The 25,761-nt window shown below is 38.2% G+C and overlaps 1 protein-coding gene across 14 annotated transcripts in view; it reads right to left on the bottom strand.

Annotated features, from left to right (window-relative positions):
* Positions 1 to 25,761, bottom strand: part of FOXP1 (forkhead box P1) — a 691,415-nt gene that overhangs the window by 203,977 nt on the left and 461,677 nt on the right. For 2 of the 14 annotated variants that reach the window (XM_043986887.1, XM_043986878.1), the window contains exon 1: positions 3,711 to 3,927. The exons of 9 other annotated variants lie outside the window; for them this stretch is intronic. In XM_043986887.1, coding sequence (XP_043842822.1) covers positions 3,711 to 3,893 — 183 coding nt within the window. In that variant the 5' untranslated portion in view covers positions 3,894 to 3,927. Of the gene's footprint in view, positions 1 to 3,710; positions 3,929 to 25,761 lie in introns of those variants that run through there. 3 more of the 14 variants (XM_043986873.1, XM_043986967.1, XM_043986896.1) reach the window with 2 other exon arrangements.

Below are 25,761 nucleotides of genomic sequence, written 5' to 3'. Positions count from 1 at the left end.
GGGGAGGAAATTAAGCACCAGAGAGGGTTAATCATTTGCTCTAGGTCAAAGAGTAGTAATTGGTAGACTGGGGTTTTGAATTCAGGTTAGGTGGCTCTAACTTCAACATTCTTCCATACCACCATGTTTTAGAGGTAGAAATGACTTCTGAGGCCTCTTAGTACAATCCTTTTATTTGCAGAAGAGGAAACTGAGTCTCAGAGCCCAAGTGACTTCCTTAAGATCTACTAGATAGGAAGGCAACAGAGACTGGCATATGAAGCCAAGCATTTTGGCTCTAGATGGATCATTTCTCTTTCCCTCCCCCCAATAAAAACCTGTTCCTTTCTCCAGCTCAATAGCTCTCTGAGAGCAAAACAAAACAAAACCCTGAAGAAATTTTCACGAAAATTCTAAAAATTGTGCTTTCCCCAATGATGCTCAACACGGCTCTATTTAAACCAAACAAGCTTGTCTATGCTCCGTTTTCTGTCCCAGGACAACCCCTTTCAATGGCATCCAATGTCATTTTGGTTTTCAAACTAGCCATTAAAGTCTAGTACCTGTCCCGGAAATTGTAAATAATTTTAACAGGATATGTTTCCCACCTCAATGTGGGATAATATTCATAGCCTACCTATGCCCAAGGGCCTTCTAAGCCTTAATGAGTTAATGTTTGCAAGGTACTTTGATTTCCTCAGACAAAGGGCCCCATATAAGTCAAAGTATTATTATCACAGTCATCATCATTATCTGACCAAACTACTGAACCTTTGGAGATGTACCCAACTTAACAACAAAGACCCTGAAGAGCAACTACATTTTTCATTTGTAGATTTTCAACAGGTCAAGTACTTCCTAAAGTGTTTCAGGGAACTTTTGGTAAAGGCTGACTCTCTCTTTGTGAGAGAGAGAATACCATGCAAAAATATATCCAGCTCAGAGTGCCACTTTCTACCGTTCCCTTATATAGGCAAGAAAAGGGAATCCATGGGCATGAATGGTAAATTCACATTCCAAACATTACTGGCAAAACTCTGCTCAGAGGTCGACACTCTCACCTGTAAAGCTGGAGAGTCCCTTCTGTGGGTGGGCACTTTGGGGAATCAATCTCATTACTTTGTAGCTGTTCCTTGTACAGAACTCCCCTGGCAGGATACCACAAGGCATCCCTTCCTCTTGATAAGGAAGAAAAACAAGCCAAAGGGTCTGGGGTGTATATTTCATTATGGATATGTGTATAGACATACCTAGGCACAATACACAATATGAAAAAGCCAGATTTTGGTTGGGCTGATGTGGGGTTTTGCTGCTATTGGTTCTTAAACCTACACTCATGGTTAAAAGCCTTATTTTTAGTCCTCAGGAGAACAAATGAGCTCTACTTCAGATAATAATAGCCTGAAAGGTAGACTGGGATGTCACTTAACATCCATGGACAGGGGGAGCTAATGTGCCTGGAGAAAGAGGGATGCCCTGTAAGAGACAAAGAGACACTGAACAAGGCAATTCCCACTAACACAGGGACCTATGTACAAACTCTGTATGCTGAGGCATGAAATGCAGCGTCTATAACACCATATAGTGCAACAGAGGACCACATTCTCATTGTGCTATCAATTATTTTTTTTATCAGAATCTATTCTTCAACTACATGCCAACAGACTATTATGCAATTGGCCTTTTAACAAAAGGATAAACTGAGTCACAGGTACAATTCATATATATTCAGTAGCATTTTTTAAAGGCTATACTGAGGAATAGATAAACATGTGTATGTGTGTGTATGTACATATATATAGTATGTATACACATATATCAAATACATGTACATAATAGATTTTTTAAAACCACATAATTAAACAGTAATCCAAGGGAAAGATCTACTGTCAAAGGATCCTAGAGAATGCATTCGTTCCCAGTGAGAAACCTTTTGAGTTTTTAAAAGCTTAAAAAAAGTCCCTGAACCTAAAGAGTTAAGTCACTTGCTTTTTAAAAAAGTCCCATATAATTTCCTTTTCTCTCATAAAACAATGCATTTATTATTTTCTGTATATCTGTTAAGGGCATGGCTTCTGAGTGGAAACAAAACAGAGCTCAGTCACATGTTTATTTGCTTCAGCTACTCCTTTCCCTTCTGATAAATAATCAAACGTGCATCAGAAAAAACAAAAGCCAGCGAGCTGGGGAAATTTGATGGTCATCCAAATAGACTGAGATACCAAGAAAAGCAGCCCACTGTTCCCACAGTGAGTTTTGTGCCCCACACCTACACTACCATCTGAGATAAATACCTTCAGTCACTCTTTTCCATTTCCCCCATGCAATTACTCCTACTGTTAAACAAATTGTCCTTAAGGGCAGTTGCAAACACCATTTTTTTTCCCTTACAAAGTAGAACAACTTGATGAACACTAGAATTAGCCAGCCTAGGAAAAAGTATCTATGTATATACGTAATGTGTACACACATATATACATAGATGTTATATATATATATATATATATATATATGTATAGACAAATTTCTATAGATGTACATAGCTTTTATTGTACTTGAAGACTTGAGGTTTGGATGACTTTATTGCTTGATTCCTGCTTGTTCTGAGATGCTACCTTGTTTGCAAAATATTTTAAGGGTGTTAAGTCTGGGGTAGAGATAGAAAAGCTTGGAATAGTTCTCCCTAGATCAAGATGGTAATCTTTCCATGTCTCCTCCACTCTCTGACCAGTAAATAGTTAGGAGAAATGATAACCTATGTGTGTTTTATTGAAGGGGTCCCCCTCACCCGAGGGGGGGGTGTGTAAGATTAAATGAAACAGTAAGGATCAAGAAAATAATTCTTAACTATTTGTTATTACTTCCCTTTAGTTTCAATAGGAAAAAAATAATGGCACTTCCATCTCCCCATTTTGTTAACAGAGGAAAGCCCTCCCATTGTTAAGTCCACTTGTCTTTACCCTGCCATGCCAATTATTACAATGAAACATTTGAAAAGAATCCTGTAACATGAAAGGTAACAACCATCACACAAAGTAAGGCCATGGTTTTTTCCTTCCCTTTTTGCAGAAGCCTCCGTTTAAAACAATAGTAATATGATTGAGATAATGGCTATGCTTGTTTCAGCACTCTGATTTTTATTGGCATGAAATTGGTACAAATATTATCTAGACCAGTTCGCAAATGATGACGGGTGGCATGATGCAACATCAGGGATGGACGGTTTTAACAGCTAAAGATCCTACAATTTCACCACCCCCCTAACTCGGAGCCCCCACCCCTCTCAATTGTTACATTCACTTTTTTTTTACTTGTGACAATGCAAAGGAAGCCCATGAAACAACACACACACACACACACACACACACACAACACACACACACACACACACACACACACACGGCTCTCGTCTAAATTCCGCGTCCGAAATAAATGTTACTGAGAACAAACAACTGCTTACTTAACTGATACTCCAGAGAGTCACTGGAAAGCAACAGTGAACTGAACAGGAGTTAGAAAGAGCCAGTTTTCTTTTCAATTCTGTAAAATGCCTTTGACGGCCAAAAAACAAAAAAAAAAGGCAGGAAACAAATTGAATCATCTCATTTTGCTCTGAAATCTGTAAAGAAAGGAAACCTTCCTTCCCCCCAAAAGAATACATTCACAGAGGAAGATAGCAAGTTTCAAAGTTTAACCAAACGCCCAACGTTCCCTTTTCTCTGAACACTTACAGAGAAAATGAAGACTTTGCCGGGGTGAGCTCTGACTGTCTTTAGATTTCCGTCTTCTTGCTGTCGATGTGTTCTGGCTGTTTCTGTGAAGCGGGGTTGGAGGAATGGTAAAAAGATGTTTGAATAAACAGGAAGTGCCGGGCTGCTGGAGCGCACACTGAAGTGAAAACACCCCTGGAACATTGCCCTTGCTAGCCAACAAGAGGGCTTGCCTCCACAGTAGCAATGCCTTCGAAATGACAAAGAAAACCACAAGAATCCCTCAAGTAATTCTCCTCTTTCAAAGTTGAAAGAGCCGTTGATCTGGCAGGTAATTTCAAAGTGGCATCGAGCACTTAAAGAAATCTATTAATTCTAATTCGCACATATCTAAATCACTTCAGGGTCTACAAGCAGCAACATACCTAACTAATTATGCCTTAAACTGGACCAACAGACAAACAGCAAGCCAAATTACTACACACAGCTCACTTCTGCAGACAAATACACATCTCCAGAGGCCTCAGGGAACCTGCATTCCCAAACATTTGGGTCATGGTGTCTACACATGAAAGTGGGATTTCTTAATTCTTTTTTTTTTTTTTTTAAGGTGCCTGGCAGAGTTAGGTGCTCTGAGTCCCATGTGCTTCTTAAAGAACACATGCATCTCTCTGCATTTTGGGTAGATAGATTTGCTCTTCTATCTTTTTTTTTTTTTTTGCTCTTCTATCTTTAATCCTTTCTGATTTTTCCTTCTAGTCAGCAAACCAAAGTATCTATTTATCTTGAGGTGACTGGCTCCCCTACTTGGGCCCAGCTTTCTCCACCCCAAACTAATTATTAAAGTCCTATCTTCTGTCACATGGCTGATGACATGCCCGAGACAGTAAAGGAAAACTAGCACAGGCTCAGTTAAGGCAGCGTGTACGAAGATGAACAGTCGACCAGCCATAGTCAAGGGAGGTTGGGGGGTGGGGGGGTGGGGGGTGGGGAGAGGAACCAAGATTCCTGTAGAAAATGTACTGCTGTTGTGGTAACTAACGGTGCGGCTGCCACTGAAAGGACTGATTTGTTATTTAGCATGGGAGTCGTTGGAGCTGTCTGTCTTTCTGGGTGCTAATGCTCTGCAAAATAACTCATTGGGAGCTGGTCAGTGGGGATGTTTACACAGGCCCCCAATCTTTTCTTCATAGAAGGAAATTTTTTTTACTGGAATTCATCTTCTTTTGATCTCACATTCAAAGGCAACAGCAGCTTGATAGACATTCAAGTCTGAAAGCAAATCCAGACGCTGAAGATAAACCGCCAGCATATGACAGGCAGGAGCATCTAAAGCTTATAAAAATGAAGAGAGACAGCATGTCGTCTTGAGTATTACAATAGCAGAAATCAGAGACATATTAGGTGGAACTGATCAGCCACAAAAACAGTTCAAAAGGCAGATCATAGAAACAGAAGACGAGGCGAGGGGGGGAAAAACATAGGAAATATCTGCTTTATAGAGGCATCCCCTTCATTCTGAGTACCACAAGGCTTCCGGCTCTAGCATGTAAACTTGGAGGGAAGGTGGGGACGAGAAGGAGGAAGGAGGAGAAGAGGAGGAGGGGAAGAGGGAGAAGGAGGAGAAGGAGATCCAATGTAAATGTTCCACTCAAACTTGGCTCTTCTGATTATAAGCAATTCAATTAATTTGTTAACAACCCATTCCATCCAAGTGGTTTCCAGGGAAAATGAGAGGGTAGTGCCCTTACCTTGCTTAGGCACCCCCAATACTGCAATTTGTTACCATCACCTGTCTCTGCTAGTTTTCATGAAGTAACCAAAGGAATGTCTCTCAGGGTAGCAGGGGAAAGAGGCATTCAGGAAAAATAACATCTCTCATCCTGAGCTCTGTAAGTAGTTTTAGGCAGTAGATGAGGGAGGAGAATGTTTAAGAGTCTCGAGTTCTCTAAAATGGCTAGTTTATTAGGTGGACATTAAAGCTCTCTCCTCTTCCTCAAAAATAGAAAGTACCAACTCATGATATGATTTAGTACTAGGTGATTCTGCATCCAACATTCAGGAGTGGGCTTTTTTTGTTTGTTTGTTTTTTGTTTTCTCTCTTTTTTTTTTCTTTTTAGCTGACTGGCATAATTGTAAAGGAATAATCACAAAAAACTTTCTAAGAGAATGCAACATTTTTTTTCATTTAAAAATAAGCCTCTTATTTTAATTAAAGTCAGTACATAATAATGAAAAAGTAATTCTCAAACAATTTTGTACTTAGAGCTGTTTGTTAACAAACACTGAATGAACAGGCAGTGTTAGGTTAAAGGGCAGCAGAATTCCACATTATAATTTCGCCTGCGGGTTTTTTCTGATTAAGGACACCCCTCTGGACACCAAAGCAAGATCTTCTTTTACAGGCAGGCATGGCTTTTAAAATTAGCCTTTTTTTTCCCTGCGTAATAAACAACAGGAAAAATGGGGATTTAAAAATGTATTAACCACTTTAAAGAGTTGTAATCAGTTTAGGGTTTGCTTTCTGCAAAACACAGGTTGCTGTGTAGCTAAGTTACAAATGATAAAAATGCAAGGACTGGATTTGAAAAACTGCTTTAGAAAGTCACCTTCTGTCATGCTTATGCAGTTATCTAATGTGCTAATGGCTGATTATTTATCTTTACACTGTACTAGTTGAATCTGTTAAGGTCAACACTAAACTGTGCCAACCTTGTTAAGAAATAGCAGCCTTCAAAGACTTGCTTCGAGAATCCCCAAACTAGATACACGATGTCACTGTAATGGATACATTTACCTGAACTGGTGAGATTTACTATGTAAACACTGAATAGAAATTCCCATATAAATTAGAAACGACATTATTTCGGTATATAGAGAAGATGTTTTCACCAATATGTGGGTAAGATGATTAGCATCACTTGGTTTCTCGGGACCATTTAAAAACCAGCTTTGCATTTACATGCCATGTATATACAGAGTGCAATTACTGAAATGAAATGTTTGCTGGGTTTTTTTTTCCCCTCTTGGGAAATAGCGAGTTTGGATATCAAATGAAAGCCTCCCAGTCATATCCTCAAACGGTGGTGGTGTTTTAAAAAGCAGACCATTGGTTTGGGGTGGGCCATTGCCAGTAGCCAGAGCACACCACTGTCTCTCCCTTCCCTCTCAGATTTCTTCTGGACTTGAATGTCACTGTAGACCTTGAATGTGAAATGGCTTCACGCTAATTGCTCTAATTTCTGGAAGATGTGCAGGCAGGTGAAACCTGATCCCCGTCGCCCTTGTGAGCCCAAGAACGAACGACCCGGAATGTTTACACAGTGGTTTGATTTTTAATAGACAGGAGGGCTGGGTTTCAGGGAGCAAAAACACAGCTAATAGGTGACCTCTTAATGTAGTCCTTTTTTGAAAACACACACACACACACACACACAACAAAATACAATTTCATGTGGGTAAAAGGTGATGTCCTGAATACCAAGGTTATCTGCTTGACTTTTTGAGTGAGCACACATTACGCTGCACCTGACATTTACACCCGAAACTCTATACCGAATTCTTCTTTTCTTCTTCTTTTTTAAACTTTATAAAACAAAAAAAGCACTTTATATTCAGTCACACCCACAAACAGATTATGGCTGTATGGGATTTCCTAGTAAGTGCACTCATTTGAATTTTAAATTGAACCGTTTTCACTTCCATCTCACTACTTGTTCCTAACATTCTCTAAGAGATATTAGAACTCCCTACCCACCGAAAGGTGGAGGAAACCTTCTCCCTTGGTCTTTTGACTATTCTATGGTCCCTCACTTAGGGAATCCCCAGTCTTGGGTAAAATGTGAAGCTAAATCCCTTGCCTGCAACTGTTTGATCATTAAGGGTCTTTACCTCTCACTGGCTACATTGCATTTGGCTTTGGCACTTGTCTCCTTTCCCATTCTCCAGTAGATTGTAAGCTCCTTGAACATGTAACTGGAGTACTTGCTTGTTTCTGGATTTTCCTTTGTTCCTGATCCAGTGCTCAGCACAGTGCCCCGCACATAGTAGGTCCTTACTAAATGATTGATTGGTTGATATCCCACACAGGCTCAAGTAAATCTTGGGGCAATGGAATTGAATGGTAGCATTATGCTGGCTAAATGGAACATGAGTTGCTAAGCCTGAGCTTTTAATGCCTCCATATCATTTTAAAGTATGTTTAACACCTTGAACAAAATCTAGCATGATGCCTAGTAATTTTGGTATTTATCTAATATCTTACCTCTGGCCCCACCCCCACCCCCCAGCAATCTCCACTCCCTTCTGGATGATTCTCCCACTCTAACACCTGGCAAATACTCAATAAATCTTTGCTCAATGAATCTGCTGGCTATATAGAGTAGGAGAGACACTGAAATATTGGGGGGGCGAGTGCAGAGGGAAGAGAACATGTGTTGGCTTTTGATAGAAGCCAAAGAGGTCCAATGATTGCTTTTCAAGAGTAGACTATTGACTATATCCCCCAAAGCTAAAGATAAGTTGTAGGAAAACTAGATAAAGACAAAGATGAATACGCAGATGGAAATCAAAGATCCAAGTATTAAGCATGTAGGACAAAAAAAAAATGTGCAGGAGACGTCAAGTGGGTGTTAAAAAAGTCGCGATAAGATTTTGAAGATAGGCCTAGCTTGATTTAGTTTTGTAATCTGGATCTAGATACAAAGCAAAAAGGTCTTGGTACATGACACTGCAGAACAGAAAATACAATCTAGGTATTTTATTTAATTTTAATTTTTTTTATTTTTTTAGTGAGGGCAATTGGGGTTAAGTGACTTGCCCAGGGTCACACAGCTAGTAAGTGTTAATTGTCTGAGGCTGGATCTGAACTCAGGTACTCCTGACTTCAGGGTCATGCTCTACCCACTGCGCCACCGACTACCCAATCTAGGTATTTTAAATTGGTAAATTTCTTAGGGGAAGAGAGAGTGAAAATTACATTCAGGACAAAGCTGAGTTAAAACAGTGAACATATACACATACATACATACATATGCATATACACACATATACATACCATACATACACACACACACACACACACATATATATATATATATGTAAGGAATGAACACTTATCGGGAGGATTGGGGCATCATAGGCAAAAGCTACCAGATGTTTTCATCTATGAGAAACCTCAAAACCATTGTTTAAATTCAAGGGTAGAAGGTAAGCTCATGAAGGTAGAGACCATTCGTTGTTTGTCTTTGTATCTCAGTGCCTAGCATATAGTAAGTGCTCCTTGATTAAAGGCAGGGTACAACTGAACAATGCAAACCAACATTAAAGTATTCTAACAGGGATTTTTTTCCTTTTTGGGTCATGGATCTCTTTGACCATGTGGCACAGAAAATATCAAATAAAATAGATAGGCTTACAAATGGAAACCAATTATGCTCAAATATAGTAATATAGTAATACACATATAGGTGTGTATGTGTATGTGTTTGTATTCCCCACTTTAAAGACACAAACCTAAACAATGCTCTAGTACAAGAATTCTTAACCTGGATATATTTATAGATTGATATATATGTGCACACACATATATGACCTAGACATGTGTATACACATACCTATATATACATGTGAACATCTATAGGATGTGTACATACATATATATGTATGTTTGTTATATATTCTGAAGGATTCATATATATATTTAAGAACTCATATTCTTAATTCTTATATATTAAAAATTCTTGAGAATCTATACATATATAGGTATACATATGCATATACGTAAACAAATACACATACAATAACACACACAATACACATGTACATATATAGTCCCAGGTTAAGAATTATTGTACTATAGCATTTTGTGGAACAGCATCTTTAAAGTAGGGATAATATTAGCAATCAACAAGGGTAGCTGTTGTTTTTTGTAGGTGCTACTAATATCCCCAAAATGTCTACAGAGAATCAAATGAGATAATGTATGTATTTCTATACAATGGAATATAAGCTATTTGAATGCAGATATTATTTCTATATTTTTTAAACCTTTGTATTCTTAGCACCTAGAACAGTATCTTGACTACAGCAGGTTTTATTAAATGCTTACTTAATGAATGATGAAAAAAGAAAGCATGTTCCATAATGGGGTGCACTATATACATGCTATTTGTTATTATTATATTGCTATTGCTATTGTTAATTGTTCTACCATCATTAGCAAAAAATATGCATGGGCCCATGAGTACAAAAAATCACCTGGCCCCTTAATACCCAACCTTGGGAGTAGAAAATGAGTATGGCAGCCAGAGCCTAAAGAAATTTGACCTGGCAAGAAAGATACTTGTGTTGCCTTTCAGTGGAAAGGTATTATATAAGAGAAACCCTCAAAAATACCTTTGCCTAAGATTGATAATAATTTTGCAAATCACTAAGGTTTTTTTCCCCTTCTCCTCCTACTCCCCTGCAAAATAATTAAATAAACAAGTTTGAAATAAGAGGGAAAAAGAAAATTCTGGCAATGTAGAGATTTAGTATAACTAGTTCAAGTCAGTGTTAGGAAACACTAAGTGGTAAGGGTAAACATGGTCCCCCTGCCACTCCCCCCCCCAACTGGTTCCCCTCTAAAGCCTCTAGGCAGTCAGTGCCTGGTACCAAAGCCTGCCCTGCACGTTTGGGGAGGTCAACACAACTATGCTAAACTGACAGGTTCAGTTTACAGCAGGCCAGGGACTTTGTTTGGATATACTGGCCTGCCTCACCGCCAGCTTAACAACAGATGGTAGAAAACTTTCATTATGTTGGCCAGGGGCTGAACTGCAAACAATCCAGAAAACTGTGAAGTTTAAACTCCTCCAAACCAAGGAAACAAGAGAGTTCACACATATGTGCCAGACTGGCTCTAGTGAGGGCCTGAGATATGCAATGAGGATTCTCAGGGCTGAATTAACTTCCAATTGGATGATTAATGAAACCCACACAAAAACACTCAGATGCAAATAAATGAAACAAATAAATAAATAAACAAACAAACAAACAAACAAACAAACAAACAAACAAATTAAATAAATAAATAAATAAAATCAAATAAATAAAAGAGAGAGAGAATTGCGATTTGACAAGGTCAGATGAATAAAAACATCATTACCATAGCAAAAAGTGCCCATGACAGAACGGAGTTCCTTTAATTTTTAAAACTTGTCAAAGCCTATAACCTTTAAAGAAGTTGCATAAAGTGCTTGCTTTATTTTATTTTCCTGAAAATATAATTTAAGAGGTTTCCGTCTTTTGCAAAGACAGAATCTGCTTTGCATAACTCCCTCTGGGAAGACTGAAGAGCCAGCCGAATATTCTAAACTCTAACACCCAAGATTTAAATTTGAATTTATCCAAATCTGTATATAATTAAAATATTCATTTAAATTGATTCAATCCATATGAACCCTAATATCTCCTATGCCTGAGACAGGTATAAACCGCACCTTCAAAGGTTTATTTCGATTGGCAATCTTATAGGTCTCATCACTGGAAATGTATTATTTTTTATTCTATTCAAGAAAATGAACAAATCTGTTTTCCACAAATGTATTTTAGAAGCTACCCTTTTCTGTTATTGAAAGAAAATTGTGTTTATTACTCCTTTAGCACAGTGTAACTTCATAAACGTCAACAGAGAGTACAAGGAAAACTGTCAACTAAATATTGTTTCCTTCATGAGCTGTTCTTCCAAGTCAATTACGCCTTTCAACTTCTGGGGCATTGTATGATAAACTAGCAGTAAAAATCATTCACATTAATATACCATGGTGCCTTGCCTGCAAAAGGTAATTAAAGATGTAATGACTCATAAGAATAGACATATTAGCTGCAAAATGAAAGGCAACTTAGCTGCCACATGAAAATATGTACCATTAAGATACTGCATTTTCATATTCCTGTAATCAGCTCCAGTAGACTAATGCTTATTTAATCCAGTTTCTCGGCTAAGTCCAATCAACAACTGTTTTTTTTTGCTGTTTTCTCCTTGACTGAACATATGAGTGCAGGTTTTGGAATAAATACTGCAATAAGATTTTTGCATACTCAATTGAAGAACAGGTTTTTACATTTTAAAAATCTATTTTTTTCTCTCTCTCACACGCAGAAATACAACATAGAAGATGACTAGGAAATATTTTCCTGGCTAGAACAAGGCTTTTAAAACAACAGTACATTTTAGGGAACGGATCTTGGTTTTAACATTCACACAATTTCTGATCATAACCACTATTAGCATACGAAAAAAACGATGCCATTCTTCACATGCCAAATGTCCTATTCTTCACTTAGAAACATCCCTTTTGTTAATAACGTCTTCCATTTAGCATTAGCAAGAGGGAGGACAATTTATCTTGACTCAGTGACCAAAGTGGAAGGAAAGAAATGGGGTAGATCCCCACAATGTTCAGGACTGAGGTCTGCACTATTTACCATCTAGAATGTACCTACCAGATTAGTTAAAACATGCCAGAAGAGACCTTGATAAACCCTTCAACCAGCTACATTGCTTTCCAGATCTCTGACTTTTGCGCCACATTTCCTCTGCCCAGATGCTATTCCCCACACAATTTTATTTTTTTCCCATCCTAGGCACCATCGAGGAGTATTTCATTAAGGGAATTCAATTTGATTCTTTTACCCTAGAAAAAACAAGGGGAGCTTGTCTCAGGGGGGAAGACCCAACTGACCCAGAAGGGAACAGTCCTATAATCAGCAATATTAATATTACTGGGACACTGGAGTCTTAAGTTTCCTTGGAGGTTTGAGAAAGGCCTGTTTCCCATGTAAAAAATCTAGGCCTCAAGTCTGCCAATGATGTGGGCATGTAGGCCTTGCCTTTCAACAGAATTTAGCATTTTGGGCTTTCAAAGTTTCTCTGCTGGCACTGCAGCTCAAGGAATGAAGTATTCTCCCTTTGCCTTTATCAGTGAAGTCCTCTTTGAAACCTAAGACATCTACAGTTTATCATGTTTGCCAACAATTCAATTGCTTTATCAAAACTGAACCTACCTGGCTACCATCCACTACCTTACCAAAGGAGCTATAAGAGCATGTGACCCTGACTTTGGAAGTCAGGAGCTTTCATCTCAGGAAAAGTTCTAGATTTCTTTACTGGACATGTATTCTCCATTTTCCTCTTCCCGTGGGTGTGTGAAAACCATCTCTTGGCTCTTAAACTGATGAGTAGCCAGTTTCTCTCAAGGGACAGACAGTTCATGATGCGAAGACTACCCTCTAAATAGGCGCCTTCAGTTTATTGATCTTTTGACAGTCCTTAGGATTGCAAGAGGCTTACAGATTTAAGCTCCATCTTTTGTTTGTTAATGTATTATTGCCTCACCCATTTGTGCAGACACCACTTGGAACCACAATTAATGAGCTCTAGTCCTTTTTCTAATTAAGGAACAAAGGTTCTTGTGTGCAGAGTATAGAGTGACACTGTCTAGAGACACACATTTAAATAGAAGTAATGCTTCTAATTGCCTTAAATGGGGATTTTTAATATTTCGGGAACATAATAGGATCGGGGATATTAGAGCATTTCCAACATCATTTACAAATAAGCCTTTACAAAATATTGTTAGCTGATAATAATGCTCATTATAAATAATGGAAAGGTTATGAATGCCAGGCATGTAACCTTTGTATTCACGCGATTAACCTGTGTGCACTGATACAATGATACATGAATTAGTTTAAAATTTTTTAAAAAAGCAAAACCCCTGTAAAAAGCAAAAAGCAAGAAAGCAGCAACCTCCCGGCTCGAAATTCCTTAGACTATAGTAGATTAGGATTCAAACATGGTAATTAAGAAAGATAACCTTGCTTATTACAGTAATTAGGGCTAGTAGAAATAGGATACTCTCTCTTAAAAGTGCTACAAATATAACCGCAGTACTAAAATAACCTGCATTGCTTGGAAAGTAGACTTGCTATCAAGGGGCAAAGCTGCGATCCACTGAAGAAACACGAAATGACAGACGGCTGTTAGACTCCATTAGCTGCTATGTGATAGGAGCACATTCACTAACACACGACCTGTGAAAAATCTGAGATCTCTTTAAATCTTTGAATTGGATTGCGGCAATTAATTCTTAAAACTGCAATCCTTCAACCAAGTCAAATTACCCTCATTAACAGTGGAAAAAACTGCCTCTGCAAGAAGTTTTTTTAAAAAAAGATAGTTTATTACCTATAATCACTTTCACGTACTTCACCTGGAGTGTGACAAACTGGTACAACATCTTGGAACAATTCACCACCGTTAATGTTGATGGGTCCAGAGTGTCATCTTTAAAGACACTTAAACATAGCCACTAATTTCATTTTCTCTTCCTCCCCCTCATCCTCAGCAGCAATGCAATGGAGGTAGTCCCATTTTATAGGTGAGAAGACACAGGCATGAGAAAAGGATGCTCTAGTTTGCAGAGGTAATTATGGGCAGAGCTGAGACTAGAACTCAGGTCTCTGGACTTCCTGCCCCTGTGCTTTTTTGCACTAGAATGACATCAGAAATGTGCAGACACAGCTATTGCTTGAAGGAAATGTAGAGGCCTCCCTAGAGACCTAGCAGGTGACTGGATCTGCTCAGTGATAAGAGGTTTCATCAGCAGGCATGGCCAGGGCTGGGAGGTGGGGAGGGAGGGAGAGAGAGAGACAGAGAGAGAGACAGACAGACAGAGAGAGACAGACAGAGAGAGAGAAACCTGCCTGCATTCTGCTCCCACTACATCTGCTATTACTATTCAAGATACCTTGTGACAAAGAACCAAAATAAATGCCATTTCATAACGATTTCCCCCCAAATGTAAATTGTTCTATTTTTCACTTGTTACTATCTAAGATAATTCCATAAATATCTAGAGTGTTAAAACAAAACTCTATGGATTTCAAACATTTTTCAGTACTTAGCTAGAAATGAGCTCTCCATCTCTCTTTATTCTCTGCTTCTCTGCACTTTAGATATTAGAGATTTAGTTACAACACTGCTCAGTACAATAAATAACAAAACAGCTACATCTCAGGAAAGGACAAAAGACTCCTTTGCAAAGAGTTGTAAACTTTTTTGGTGTATTGAAAAGCCTGAACTCTTATTAACTCATTCTTCTACTAAGCTAAGATAAAATACTAACTGATATTCTCAAGCATGAGCCTGAGACATTGCACGTACCTTCTAAATATCAAACAAGATTAAATAGTAGAAGAGGCAGTAGGGTGGGCTATGTAAGAGTAAGAAAATGGGATTGGAATGTCAGAAAAAGACTGGATTCTGAATCTGAAGCCTAGCTAGGATCAAGGTCCTGTCTTCACCACTTACAAAGTATATGACAAGAAAATAACTTGTGTCTTGGAAGCTCAGTTTCCCCATCTGTAAATGGGGATAACACCTGTTCTGCCTTCTGAAAAGGGCTATTATGAGGGTCAAATGATCTAAGGTATAGCTTCTTAAAGTGTAGGTCATGACCCCATACAGCATCTCATAATTGAATGTAGGGGTCGTGAAAAATTTGGTAACAGTAAAAGGTTATGTATACCTATTCTATAAGCCTATATACCTGATATCATGTAAAAATTTCTCAGGTAAAAAGGGGTCACAAGTGGAAAAAGTTTAAGAAGCCCTGATCTAAGGTATATGAGAATGTTCCTAAAATTGAAAGGGACATAAAAATCATGTTTGCTATTTCTGGGGATGTGGAGGTTGGGGAGAGACTAAGCTTGAGATTTCATTAGTATATGGAAGCTTCCTGGACCAAGGAAACCTGCAGCTGGAAACTAGTTACTCAGTGTTGTTACACTGTCAACTACACCGAGCAGGAACAGAAAGAAGTCCACTACTACTGCTGCTGCTGTTGCTTCTACTACTGCTGCTGCTGATACTTTCTTTTCAATGTTATTCATTACTAATCACATTTTATTCAATTAAACATTTAGCACCTACCCTGTAAGACCCAGTGCAAAGTGATTAAAAACAACACAATCCAGACCTTAGCAGAGTTTATGCTTTATTAAGAGAAATACAACACTTACACAAAAAATGGAATAAAATAGAATGTGATCGGATGTTATAGAATCCATCTAAGGCATATATGATGATAATTGGCATTTTTTTGGGGGGTCAGGCAATTGGGGTTAAGTGACTTGCCCAAGGTCACACAGCTAGTTAAGTGTCAAGTGTCTGAGGCCGGATTTGAACTCAGGTCCTCCTGAATCCAGGGCTGGTACTCTATCCATTGTGCCACCTAGCTGCCCCTATATATGATGATAATTTATCTCATTATACGCAGTATGCCATTCTCCAACCACCTTTGATAGAAAGTTTGTTAGTACTGGGAAAACTAGCAAGGGCAATCATTTCGAAAGTTTCCTATGGTCAGAAAGAGATGACCTTGAGGGCAAAGATTGTCTTTTGTGCCCCCCCTTTTATTAAATCCTCCAGCCCTTAGGACAGTGCTCAGTACATAGTAGTTGCTTAATAAATGCTTATTGCTGATCTCATGCAGCAGGCAACTAGTTGGTGCAATGGATTATGTCCTAGACATGGAGTCAGAGGGACCTAAAATCAACTCCTGGGCAGCTAGGTGGCACAGTGGATAAAGCACTGGCCCTGGAGTCAGGAGGACCTGAGTTCAAATCCGACCTCAGACACTTGACACTTGCTATCTGTATGACCCTGGGCAAGTCACTTAACCCTCATTGCCCTGCCTCCCCCCCTCCCCAATAAAAAAATCAAATCCTGCCTCATACCCCTAGTGGCTGTGTGACCCTAGACAAATCACTTAATCTCCATCTACCTCTTTTTCCCCATCTGTAAAATGGGAATAATAGCTCCTTCCTCCTAGGGTTGTTGTGAGGATAAAATGAGATAATATTTGACAAACACTTTGTAAATCTCAAAGTGCTATATAAATGTTAGTTATTATTATTATTATTATTATTATTATTATTATTATTATTATTATTATTATTATTATTATTATTAAATCAAGGTTAGAAAGGTGGCCTGGAAAATGATGTGTATTCCATTCCAAGAGCTCAGGCTCTGGTTGACAGAACATTGAAAAGATGATTCCACCTCCCCGAATTATATTTACTCCTCTAGTGGAGTCTTTTTTTGGTATGGTGCAGTGGTGTAGAACCAGGGAGACTCATCTTCCTGAGTTCAAATCCAGCCTCAGAAATTCACTAGCTGGGTAAATCATTTTCCCATTTGCCTTAGTTTCTCATTTGTAAAATAAGATGCAGAAGGAAATGACAAACCACTACAGTATCTTTGCTAAGAAAACCCCAAATGAGATTACAAAGAGTCTGAAATGACTGAACAACAATATATATGTATGCATACATATGTGTGTATGTATTTATACACACAGACTTCCTAAGTACTTCAAAAGTGCAAGAACTTCGTCAGTGTCATTATGGGCTCAGAGGTTTAAGTAAAGTTCTAACTGGAAGGGCCCTCAGAAGGCATCTATTCAAAACCCATCATTATACAGGTAAGGAAATTGAGGCCCAGAGAAGATAAGTGACATACTTAAAGAGGTGCCAGTCACCGAGTGAGTATACCTTAATCAGTTTTGTTTTTTTTTTTAGTGAGGCAATTGGGGTTAAGTGACTTGCCCAGGGTCACACAGCTAGTAAGTATTAAGTGTCTGAGGCCGGATTTGAACTCAGGTACTCCTGACTCCAGGGCCAGTGCTCTATCCACTGCGCCATCTAGCTGCCCCAATCAGTTATTTTTAAAATTTTAAATCCAGCATACTTCCCACTGGTCCCTCTCCATCTGAAGCGGGTTACAATTCATCTATGACTTACTAGTCGGTCTTCTAGAGTACCTATAGCTAAATAATTTAATCACTCAACTGGTAATGAGTTTCTGTGTGTATGTGTGTGTGCACAGATGTGTATATTTGTGATTGTATATTTACATTTATATTATATGTTTCCTTCCGATCTGAAAAATAATAAGTATTCATGTAGCCCTTTAAGCTATAAATTACTTTGCAAATGTTATTTCATTTGATCTTCACAACAACCCTGTGAAAGAGGTGCTATTAAATCTAATGAACTTCTTATGACCTCTATAACAGAAAATTATTTATCAGTACAACCCTGAACAAATCTCTTTGTGGCTCCATTTCCTCAAATATAAAGAAGGCCATCCCTCTGAAGTTCTATCCACCCCTAAATAATAATAACAATAATAGCCAGCATTATATAAGTGCTTTACAAATATTAACACAATTGATCCTCACAACAACCCTGGGAGGTAGATGCTTTTATTATCCCAAATTTACAGATGAGGAAACTGAGGCAGAAGTTAAATGACTTGTCCAGTGCCACCTAGCTGATAAGTATATGAAGATGGATTTGAATTCATGCCTTCCTGATTCAAGGTCCAGTGTTTTACCTACTTAACTACCAATCCAGTTACTATGAGTCTATGATGACAAATGTCAAACTCTAAAGAGTAACATTTTTATTTTTGAATTTTGAAATATACATCTGTGATCCATCTCCCTCTTTCACACACATGTATGTATGTATGTATGTATGTGTGCATGTATGTATGAATGCATGGAGATAGATGGGTAGGTAGGTGTATAGTTGGCGTTTCTAAAGTGTCCAGTATCCAGTATCTAGAACAATGCCTCTCATGTAGTAAGTATTTAATAAATTATTTAGTGAATTGAATAGGCTATATTATAGACAAATAGCAACATCATCAAGAATGAAAGGTGGAGGGGGCAGCTAGGTGGCGCAGTGGATAGAGCACTGGTCCTGGATTCAGGAGGACCTGAGTTCAAATCCAGTCTCAGACCCTTAACACTTACTAGCTGTGTGACCCTGGGCAAGTCACTTAACCCCAATTGCCTCACCTAAAAAACAAAAAACAATGAAAGGTGGAGAATTTCTACCATAAAAATAAGCTATTTCCCAAAGTCCTTCATGCTATGAAGGGATAAAGAGAACCTTGTTTCTATTGTTCTTTTTTCAATCTATGAGTCAAATGCTTAAACATTATAAAGATGGACACACCTTTGTATGGAACTACTCAATGCTGCCAAAATACTCGCACATGTTAAGGAACAAGTCACCTTCATGACATATTGAGCCTAACATGAAACAGTCTACCATGGGTGCTGCCTTCAATACTCTGACCAATGATGCCACATAAAGGCGATGCTTCTTCACCCTTTGTTTTTAATTCTACTAAACATTCACTCACAGACCATAAATCAAAGGAGCCTATGTGGATATGTGAAGGGTGAGATAAGGAAAATTAATTTCCATGCCTAAGCATGGACCTGCTATGAAGAAAACAACTTAGCAGTACTTTTCCTAAGAATGCCTTTAAGTAAGGACTCTTGCATAAGAGGTCTGTGGAGTACAAACACGTGTGGATCGTTTACTAGCCAATATTTTCTTCAATAATCTGGTGGACTGAAAAGGGGGGTGGGGAGAATCATCTGTGAAATTGAGAGTAGATAAGTCTTAACTGATCTACAAGTTTGTCTCAGAAATAGAAGATGAACGCGAAGGAAAATCCTTGATATACTGAATTACTCAAGGTTTCATTTTAAGAATATCCAACATACTTTACTCTGTACTATATACAAATAGTGTCATGGTTGTTGAAATGCAAAAGAGTGAAAAATATTGATGATGTTAATGTGGTAATAAGAATAATCATAATGTATGGATCCTAGCTGCTTAAACTATGGGTCACATACTCATATGGGGTAGCATAATTGAATGTGGGGGTTGCAAAAAATCTGGTAACAGTAAAAGGTTATGTATATGGATTTTATATACCTATATGCCCGGGGTCCTGTAAAATTATTTCTCTGGTGAAAAGGGGTCAGGAGTGGAAAAAGTTTAAGGAGCCCTGTCCTGTTATTGATGATGATGATGACAGTGACAAAGATGAAGAAGATGAAGAAGAAGATGAAGAAGAAGATGAAGATGAAGAAGAAGAAGAAGAAGAAGAAGAAGAAGAAGAAGGAGAAGGAGAAGGAGAAGGAGAAGGAGAAGGAGAAGGAGAAGGAGAAGAAGAAGAAGAAGAAGAAGAAGAAGAAGAAGAAGAAGAAGAAGAAGAAGAAGAAGAAGAAGAGGAGGACGAGGAGAATGTGAGAACAAGAAAATTATGTAAGAGGTAAGTTCCTGGGATAGAATATGATTAGGATTCAAGGTTAAGTTTGGCTAAGATACTCAGAAAGAAAAAAAAATAAATAAAAGTCCAAAGACGCTAGCAGTTCTCCTTAGCAGTGGGGATTTCATATCTCATGTGAAGGACAGTGAAGTTTACAATGTAATGCTCTATCACCAGAGAGCATTTTTCTATTTGCTGAAGCAATGTGAATAAGGTTTTCTCCCACCCAACTGACTCCTGGAAGGTCCCAAATCAAAGGGCTCTGGCCAACATTCAAACTGACTTTTTACCTGGATGCCCAGTCTGGAAATCAGGCAGCAGCAAGTACAAAGAATCCCTGAGTTGGAAGGGGACCCAGAGGTCATCCAGTGTAATTCCTACCTGAACAAGTATTCCCTCTGCAAGTACTTCACATATGGTCCAAGTAGATTACATGAGAAGAACTCTGATGAAGTGGAATTTCTGAGGGGGATCCCAGTGAACTTTGAGATGGCTCTAATTGTTCTAAAATCTTCCTTTGCATTATTCCTATTTTGCTTGAGCACACCACAGCAAGGATGTTTTTCCTTAGAAGGAACTTTTCCATTATATGAATCTTATTCGTTTGTGTGTGTGTGTGTATGTGTGTGTGTGTGTGTGTGCGTGTGTGTGTGTGTGTGTGTGTGTGTGTGTGTGTGTGTAGAGAGAGAGCTATATAGATATATATCTCCCACATGTGAAGGCAGACTGAGATGTGGAATGTTAGGGGAAAACCTGAGGTTCCTGCCTTCATCCTCCCATTTTATTCTACATCATATTTCCTCAAGAGGCATTGTCCACAGGTTGCATGCTGCCTGGCACAGAGTAAGAATTTAATAAATGTTTATTGATTAGACTGGCTATCGTTGGCAGTCATTGAAGGTACCACAATTTCAAAGCCTTTCATTTTGAAGACACATTGTAGAGGGTTGGTGGTAGGAAAGGGCTTAAAGCATTAGTACCTTTTCTTTGCTCCAAACAAAATATATTTTAAAAACAGAACTCCCATATTTTTTTATAAATCGAAAAAATATCCATCTGCAAAGACTACAGACTTTAGGAATAGATAATTATGGGACCCATATAATGGTTATGGTGAATTACTTTTGAATGGTTTGGGAAACACATGGTAGGGGGCAAGCCTGAATGTCTATTTTCTTTTAAATAGCAATTATGATTTAATATGATAAACTTATTTCAATTAAACTTACCTGAACCTGGAATAAATTCCCCAATCTGAGATGCATTCAGAAGGGGCAGTTCATATTCTCTTCCTAAAAAAATATCAGTTACATTTTTGTGTCTACACTGCTTCTCTCTTTACCCTGATACTTGAGATAAGATTCAGACAGTCTGGCAGGGGAAAAACACGATATTTATCCCTACTCATTGAGATGAGACCTTTTGGATCTCAGTGGGTCAGTGAGTTGAAAACTGAACCCCTAACTTGCAAGTGTATTTTTTCTTCTGACATTATTTTTTCCAAATTCTTTACAAAGAACATTATATATCTTATTACACACTGAAAAGCACAGTAATGTGTGTATAAAAATATATGTAATATATGCATTAATAAAGTTTGCAACTAAATTGGCATTTACTTGTTTTGTACTTATGAATCTTCACAAACTAATAAACTATTGTCTTTAAACATGGGTTTTTCTTCATATATATACATACATAAACACACACAAACATATATATGAATGGTGACTTCCTCTCAATTTTGCTTCCCTTTCCCACAAAGGACCTCTCCTACTTCCCTATGTCAAGCACTGCCTCTTCTTCCTCTCGCTGCACCGCAAAACAGGTACCTCTCTTTGTGCCTTTCTTGTTTTCCTCTACATGTTATCTTGGCAATAGTCTGGGAGTCACTAAAGAAAGTTGGATTGCTACCCTAATAACCTACTTATGGCAAAGTTTGAATCTTTGCCAGTCCATGGAAAGTATATAAGTAGCTCTCAGTTATAGAATCTCAGAATCGCACCTACAATAACCCCAATAAATGGTCTTCTTTACTTCACTTGAAGCCTTCCATGGATGGCACATTTATTAATTCCAGAAGCAACCCATTATCTACTTGAAATGCTCTAGTTATTATGAAGTTCTTTCCTTATGTTGAGCCAAAATAGGATTCTCTATAAATTACTGATTCCAGTTTTATCTTCAAAGACCAACTAATTAATTCTAATTACTTTCCCACATGTCAGTCCTTCATGCGTATGAAGAAAACTGTCATGGTTTCCATTATATACCCTCTCCAGGCTAACAATTCTTAGTTTCCTTAAGCAATGCTGAAGTGATATAGTTTTGAGTCTTCTCGAAAGTCTGATCATCTTTCTCTGGACTCTGTAGCTCATCAATGTTCTTCCAAAAAAACTGTGGTGTCCAGAAGTGAATGCAGGGCTCCCAAGGTGGTTGGCCCAGGCAGCGTCAATAGCAGGTCTACATTTCTTTCATTCTATCCCTTACCTTTTGTTAATTCAACCTGTGGTCACAATAGCAAAACTCTGCTGTTGGACTAATGGTTTACATATTTTTCACATGACTATTATCTAGCCTTACCTCTCCAATTCTATTTTATCAGTCCCTAGCATAGTGCTCAAAAACACAGCCAAAGGCTTAAAAAAATATTTTATTCACTAATTACTGTATTTGTGGGAGTTTGTTTTAAAATCCAAATCTAGGGATTTATATTCATCTCTATTAAATTAAATCTTCAGCCCATTATTCAATGTTGGGAAGATCTTTTTGGATCTCAGTTCTGTACAAGAAGTAAGGTTTAGCCATACTGTCCAACTTTGGTGAGCCATCAAAGTCTGGTTAAGTATGTTCTCATCTTTAATCATTGAAAAGTAAGTGGTGGCTGACTTCAAGTATTCCAAGGATTGTCTTGTAGAAGAAGGATTAGAGATCAAATGCTTTTTCTGCAAAGGTTTAGAAACAATAAGCAATGAATGGTTTGAAACTGCAAAATCAGATTTATGTTTGAAAGAAGGAACAGCTTTTCCAAAGATTGGGGCTTTCTCAAGAGAAATGGGCTGCTTTAGCAATGCATTCACTCTCTGTGGTTATCTTCCAACAAAGGGTGGATGTCCCTTTGTAGTGGGACTATAGAAAGGATTCTGGATTAGACATCAAATGTAATAGATGGCTTCTAAGGACCTTTTTGTGATTTACATTCTTGATTCTCTGAGAATCTTCAATAGGAGAAGGACTAAACAAATAGCTTTTACATGAGTCTACCTTTGAAGCTGCTATAGGATCACAGACTTAGAAATGGAAGGCATCTAGTTGTTTCTACATTTTAGAAAAGGAGAATGGAGGCTGGTGAAATTTAGTTATCCAAGGTTATAAGGCTATGATAGAAGGGCAAAGACTACCAACCTTCTGACTTTAGCAATCTTCCATCTTACAAGATCTCTATCAATAAGAATGTAAGGTGAAGTTGAAAACTAGACTCTTCTAGGAAGTGTTCCGTCTACTAGAAAAGACCGGCTGTGGGATCCTGGCCAATGTGATCTGACCCATGGTTAACTACCGTCTTTCCAACCACCCCTGATTAAAGTATAATCAGCCCAACCCTTTCTTCCATTTTGTAAATTACTATTCCTCAAACTTGACTCATGCATGACATCATAGGGGATTTCTAGGAACTTTTCAACGAAATCTGGAAGATGCAACTTATGCTCCTTTTATCTTCTCTAACCCTCCTAGCTTTTCTCTCCATCTCCATCCATTTCATACCATTCTCTTTCTTATTCTCCTCATAATAAAAGAATGTTTGAGCAAAAGTTATATCTGGGATTTCTCAAACAAGTCATATTTTACAATGAGGAAAATGAAGCCTGAAGGGAAAGTTGCACAAAGACTAAGTAGCAAATCTTGGACCAGTGTTCAGGTCTTCCTATTTTGATTTCAATGCTCTTTCTACAATCCCACCACGCCATGCACCCTCAACATAGAAAGGGACAGAACTTTTAGCAAGAGCAGAAAAATCCTGGCATGACTTTCTATTAGCCATGTAGGACAAGGGAAGAAAATAAAGTTTTGAGAGCCCCCATTTTTTTTGGGCTTGGCTGCTAAATAAAGCTGGCAGTAGCCCAACTCCCCATTTTATTTCCAGTCCATGCATACAAGCACCATTAAGGCCCAGCTGCCAAATCACCACTCTACTCCATCCAAAGTTAGAGTTCTGAACTTTGTAACTGATTATTTACAATTGTTGTCATTATGCAGATAAGGACATCCTGTTTGATGTTTAAACATCAATTAAAGGAACATAGGTAATAATTGTAAATTGGGCTTCCTTTATAGAAACTAGCTACCACAAGCCTATCTGATTCAACTGGAAACAGTCACCCTTGAGGTATCCTAGGATTCTCAAACACTTCTAGTGCTGGCTAATACATCCACAAGATGAGCTAATGTCAGCAGAGCTTTTCTATAGCAAAATCTTTTCTTTTTCTTTTAAATGTTTTCCTTCACCCCTCATGTTTGTTATAACATACCCTCTGGTTACTTTCCTCTTCCTGCAAATAATCCCTCCTGTTTACCCCATTCTCTCCACCCCCTCATATCTCAGCTTTTCCAATGACTTGGGAGGCTCTAAACTTTGGCCACATCTTTGAATGTCCTACTATAAAGCTAGAGAACAAAACGCTCAATTCATATCTTGCAATCCACTTGGTCAAACAAGGAAAAACAAGTAAAGGTACAAATAGCGTGAGTTACATCATTGCCTCTAGTCAGTTTTATAGGCGTGTCAAATGAAAGTCAACAGAAGGCCAAAGAAAGAGAATTGAATGAGATTTAAGTGAAACTGTATGGAAATCTAGGACCACGGCAAGAGTTGTTCATGTTACCAGATTTAGAAGACTAGACACACAGAGAAGCCATCTAGTCCAATATAATGCATTTTTAGATTAAGCTGACCATTAGCTATTTAAACATATGAGTTCAGTTAAAATTCTAACCAACCAATCAAGAAAAATTTATAGTTTATACCAAGAATTCTGCTCCCTGTTGTGAAAATAAAGCCCCCATGCTCAAGAAGTTGTGAATCTATGGAAGGAAGGAGGACATAATCAATCAATCAATCAATCAATCAATGAACATTTCTTAAGTGCCTACTTTGTGCTAGGTACTGTGTTAAGTGACTAAAAACATAACCAAGGAAACAATGAAGAACTGGGAGTGCTGCTTACAGAAAGTGCAGTGTTCATCTTTGTTTAAATTGCTTTTCTACACTTAGGTCCTTAGCAGTTCTATGAATTGAAAACTCAACAGGACAAAAATACAGACAAAATGACTCGTGCTGCTGTAAACACCTGAGTTGTTCTGAATGTCAAAAGTTTTCACTTGTTTAATTTGCAGTACCATGTATTTTAAATGACTGGTGGAATTCATTCTTTCCCTCTATTATTCTCTGAGAGGCATAGTCTCAGTTATGCAAGGGCACAGCTCTGATCTTCAGTGGAGACCCCTTAACCTTACTTCAGACTAGGGAGCCCAGACCCATCTCACATAGGGCATATTTTCATGATGCCAACAAAAGCTTCAAAAGTGGAATAGGCTTGACAGTACTGGTAACAGCGAAGAAAATTGTCCACAAATGAAGGGAAAAATCATCATTTGAGAAAACAAGCTCTTTATTTGCTAAATAAAAATAGCCTGCCTATGAATTTCTTCAACAAGAGAACAAAGTTAAAGGAGGCTGAGTCTCAGTTGGTGTTCTCATTGATTCCCCAGTTGAGAGCAATCACTTGTGCAGTGATGGATGCATTCTAGAAATGAACATCTAACTGTTAGTAGAATCAAATGGATGTTTTGGATTCCTTAACAACAGTAAGATCTTCTAGGATG

Source organism: Dromiciops gliroides, chromosome 1 (assembly GCF_019393635.1).
Source record: "Dromiciops gliroides isolate mDroGli1 chromosome 1, mDroGli1.pri, whole genome shotgun sequence".
NCBI lineage: Eukaryota > Metazoa > Chordata > Mammalia > Microbiotheria > Microbiotheriidae > Dromiciops > Dromiciops gliroides.
The sequence above is the reverse complement of the archived record's forward strand: the minus strand, read 5'-3'. Positions and strand labels throughout refer to the sequence as shown.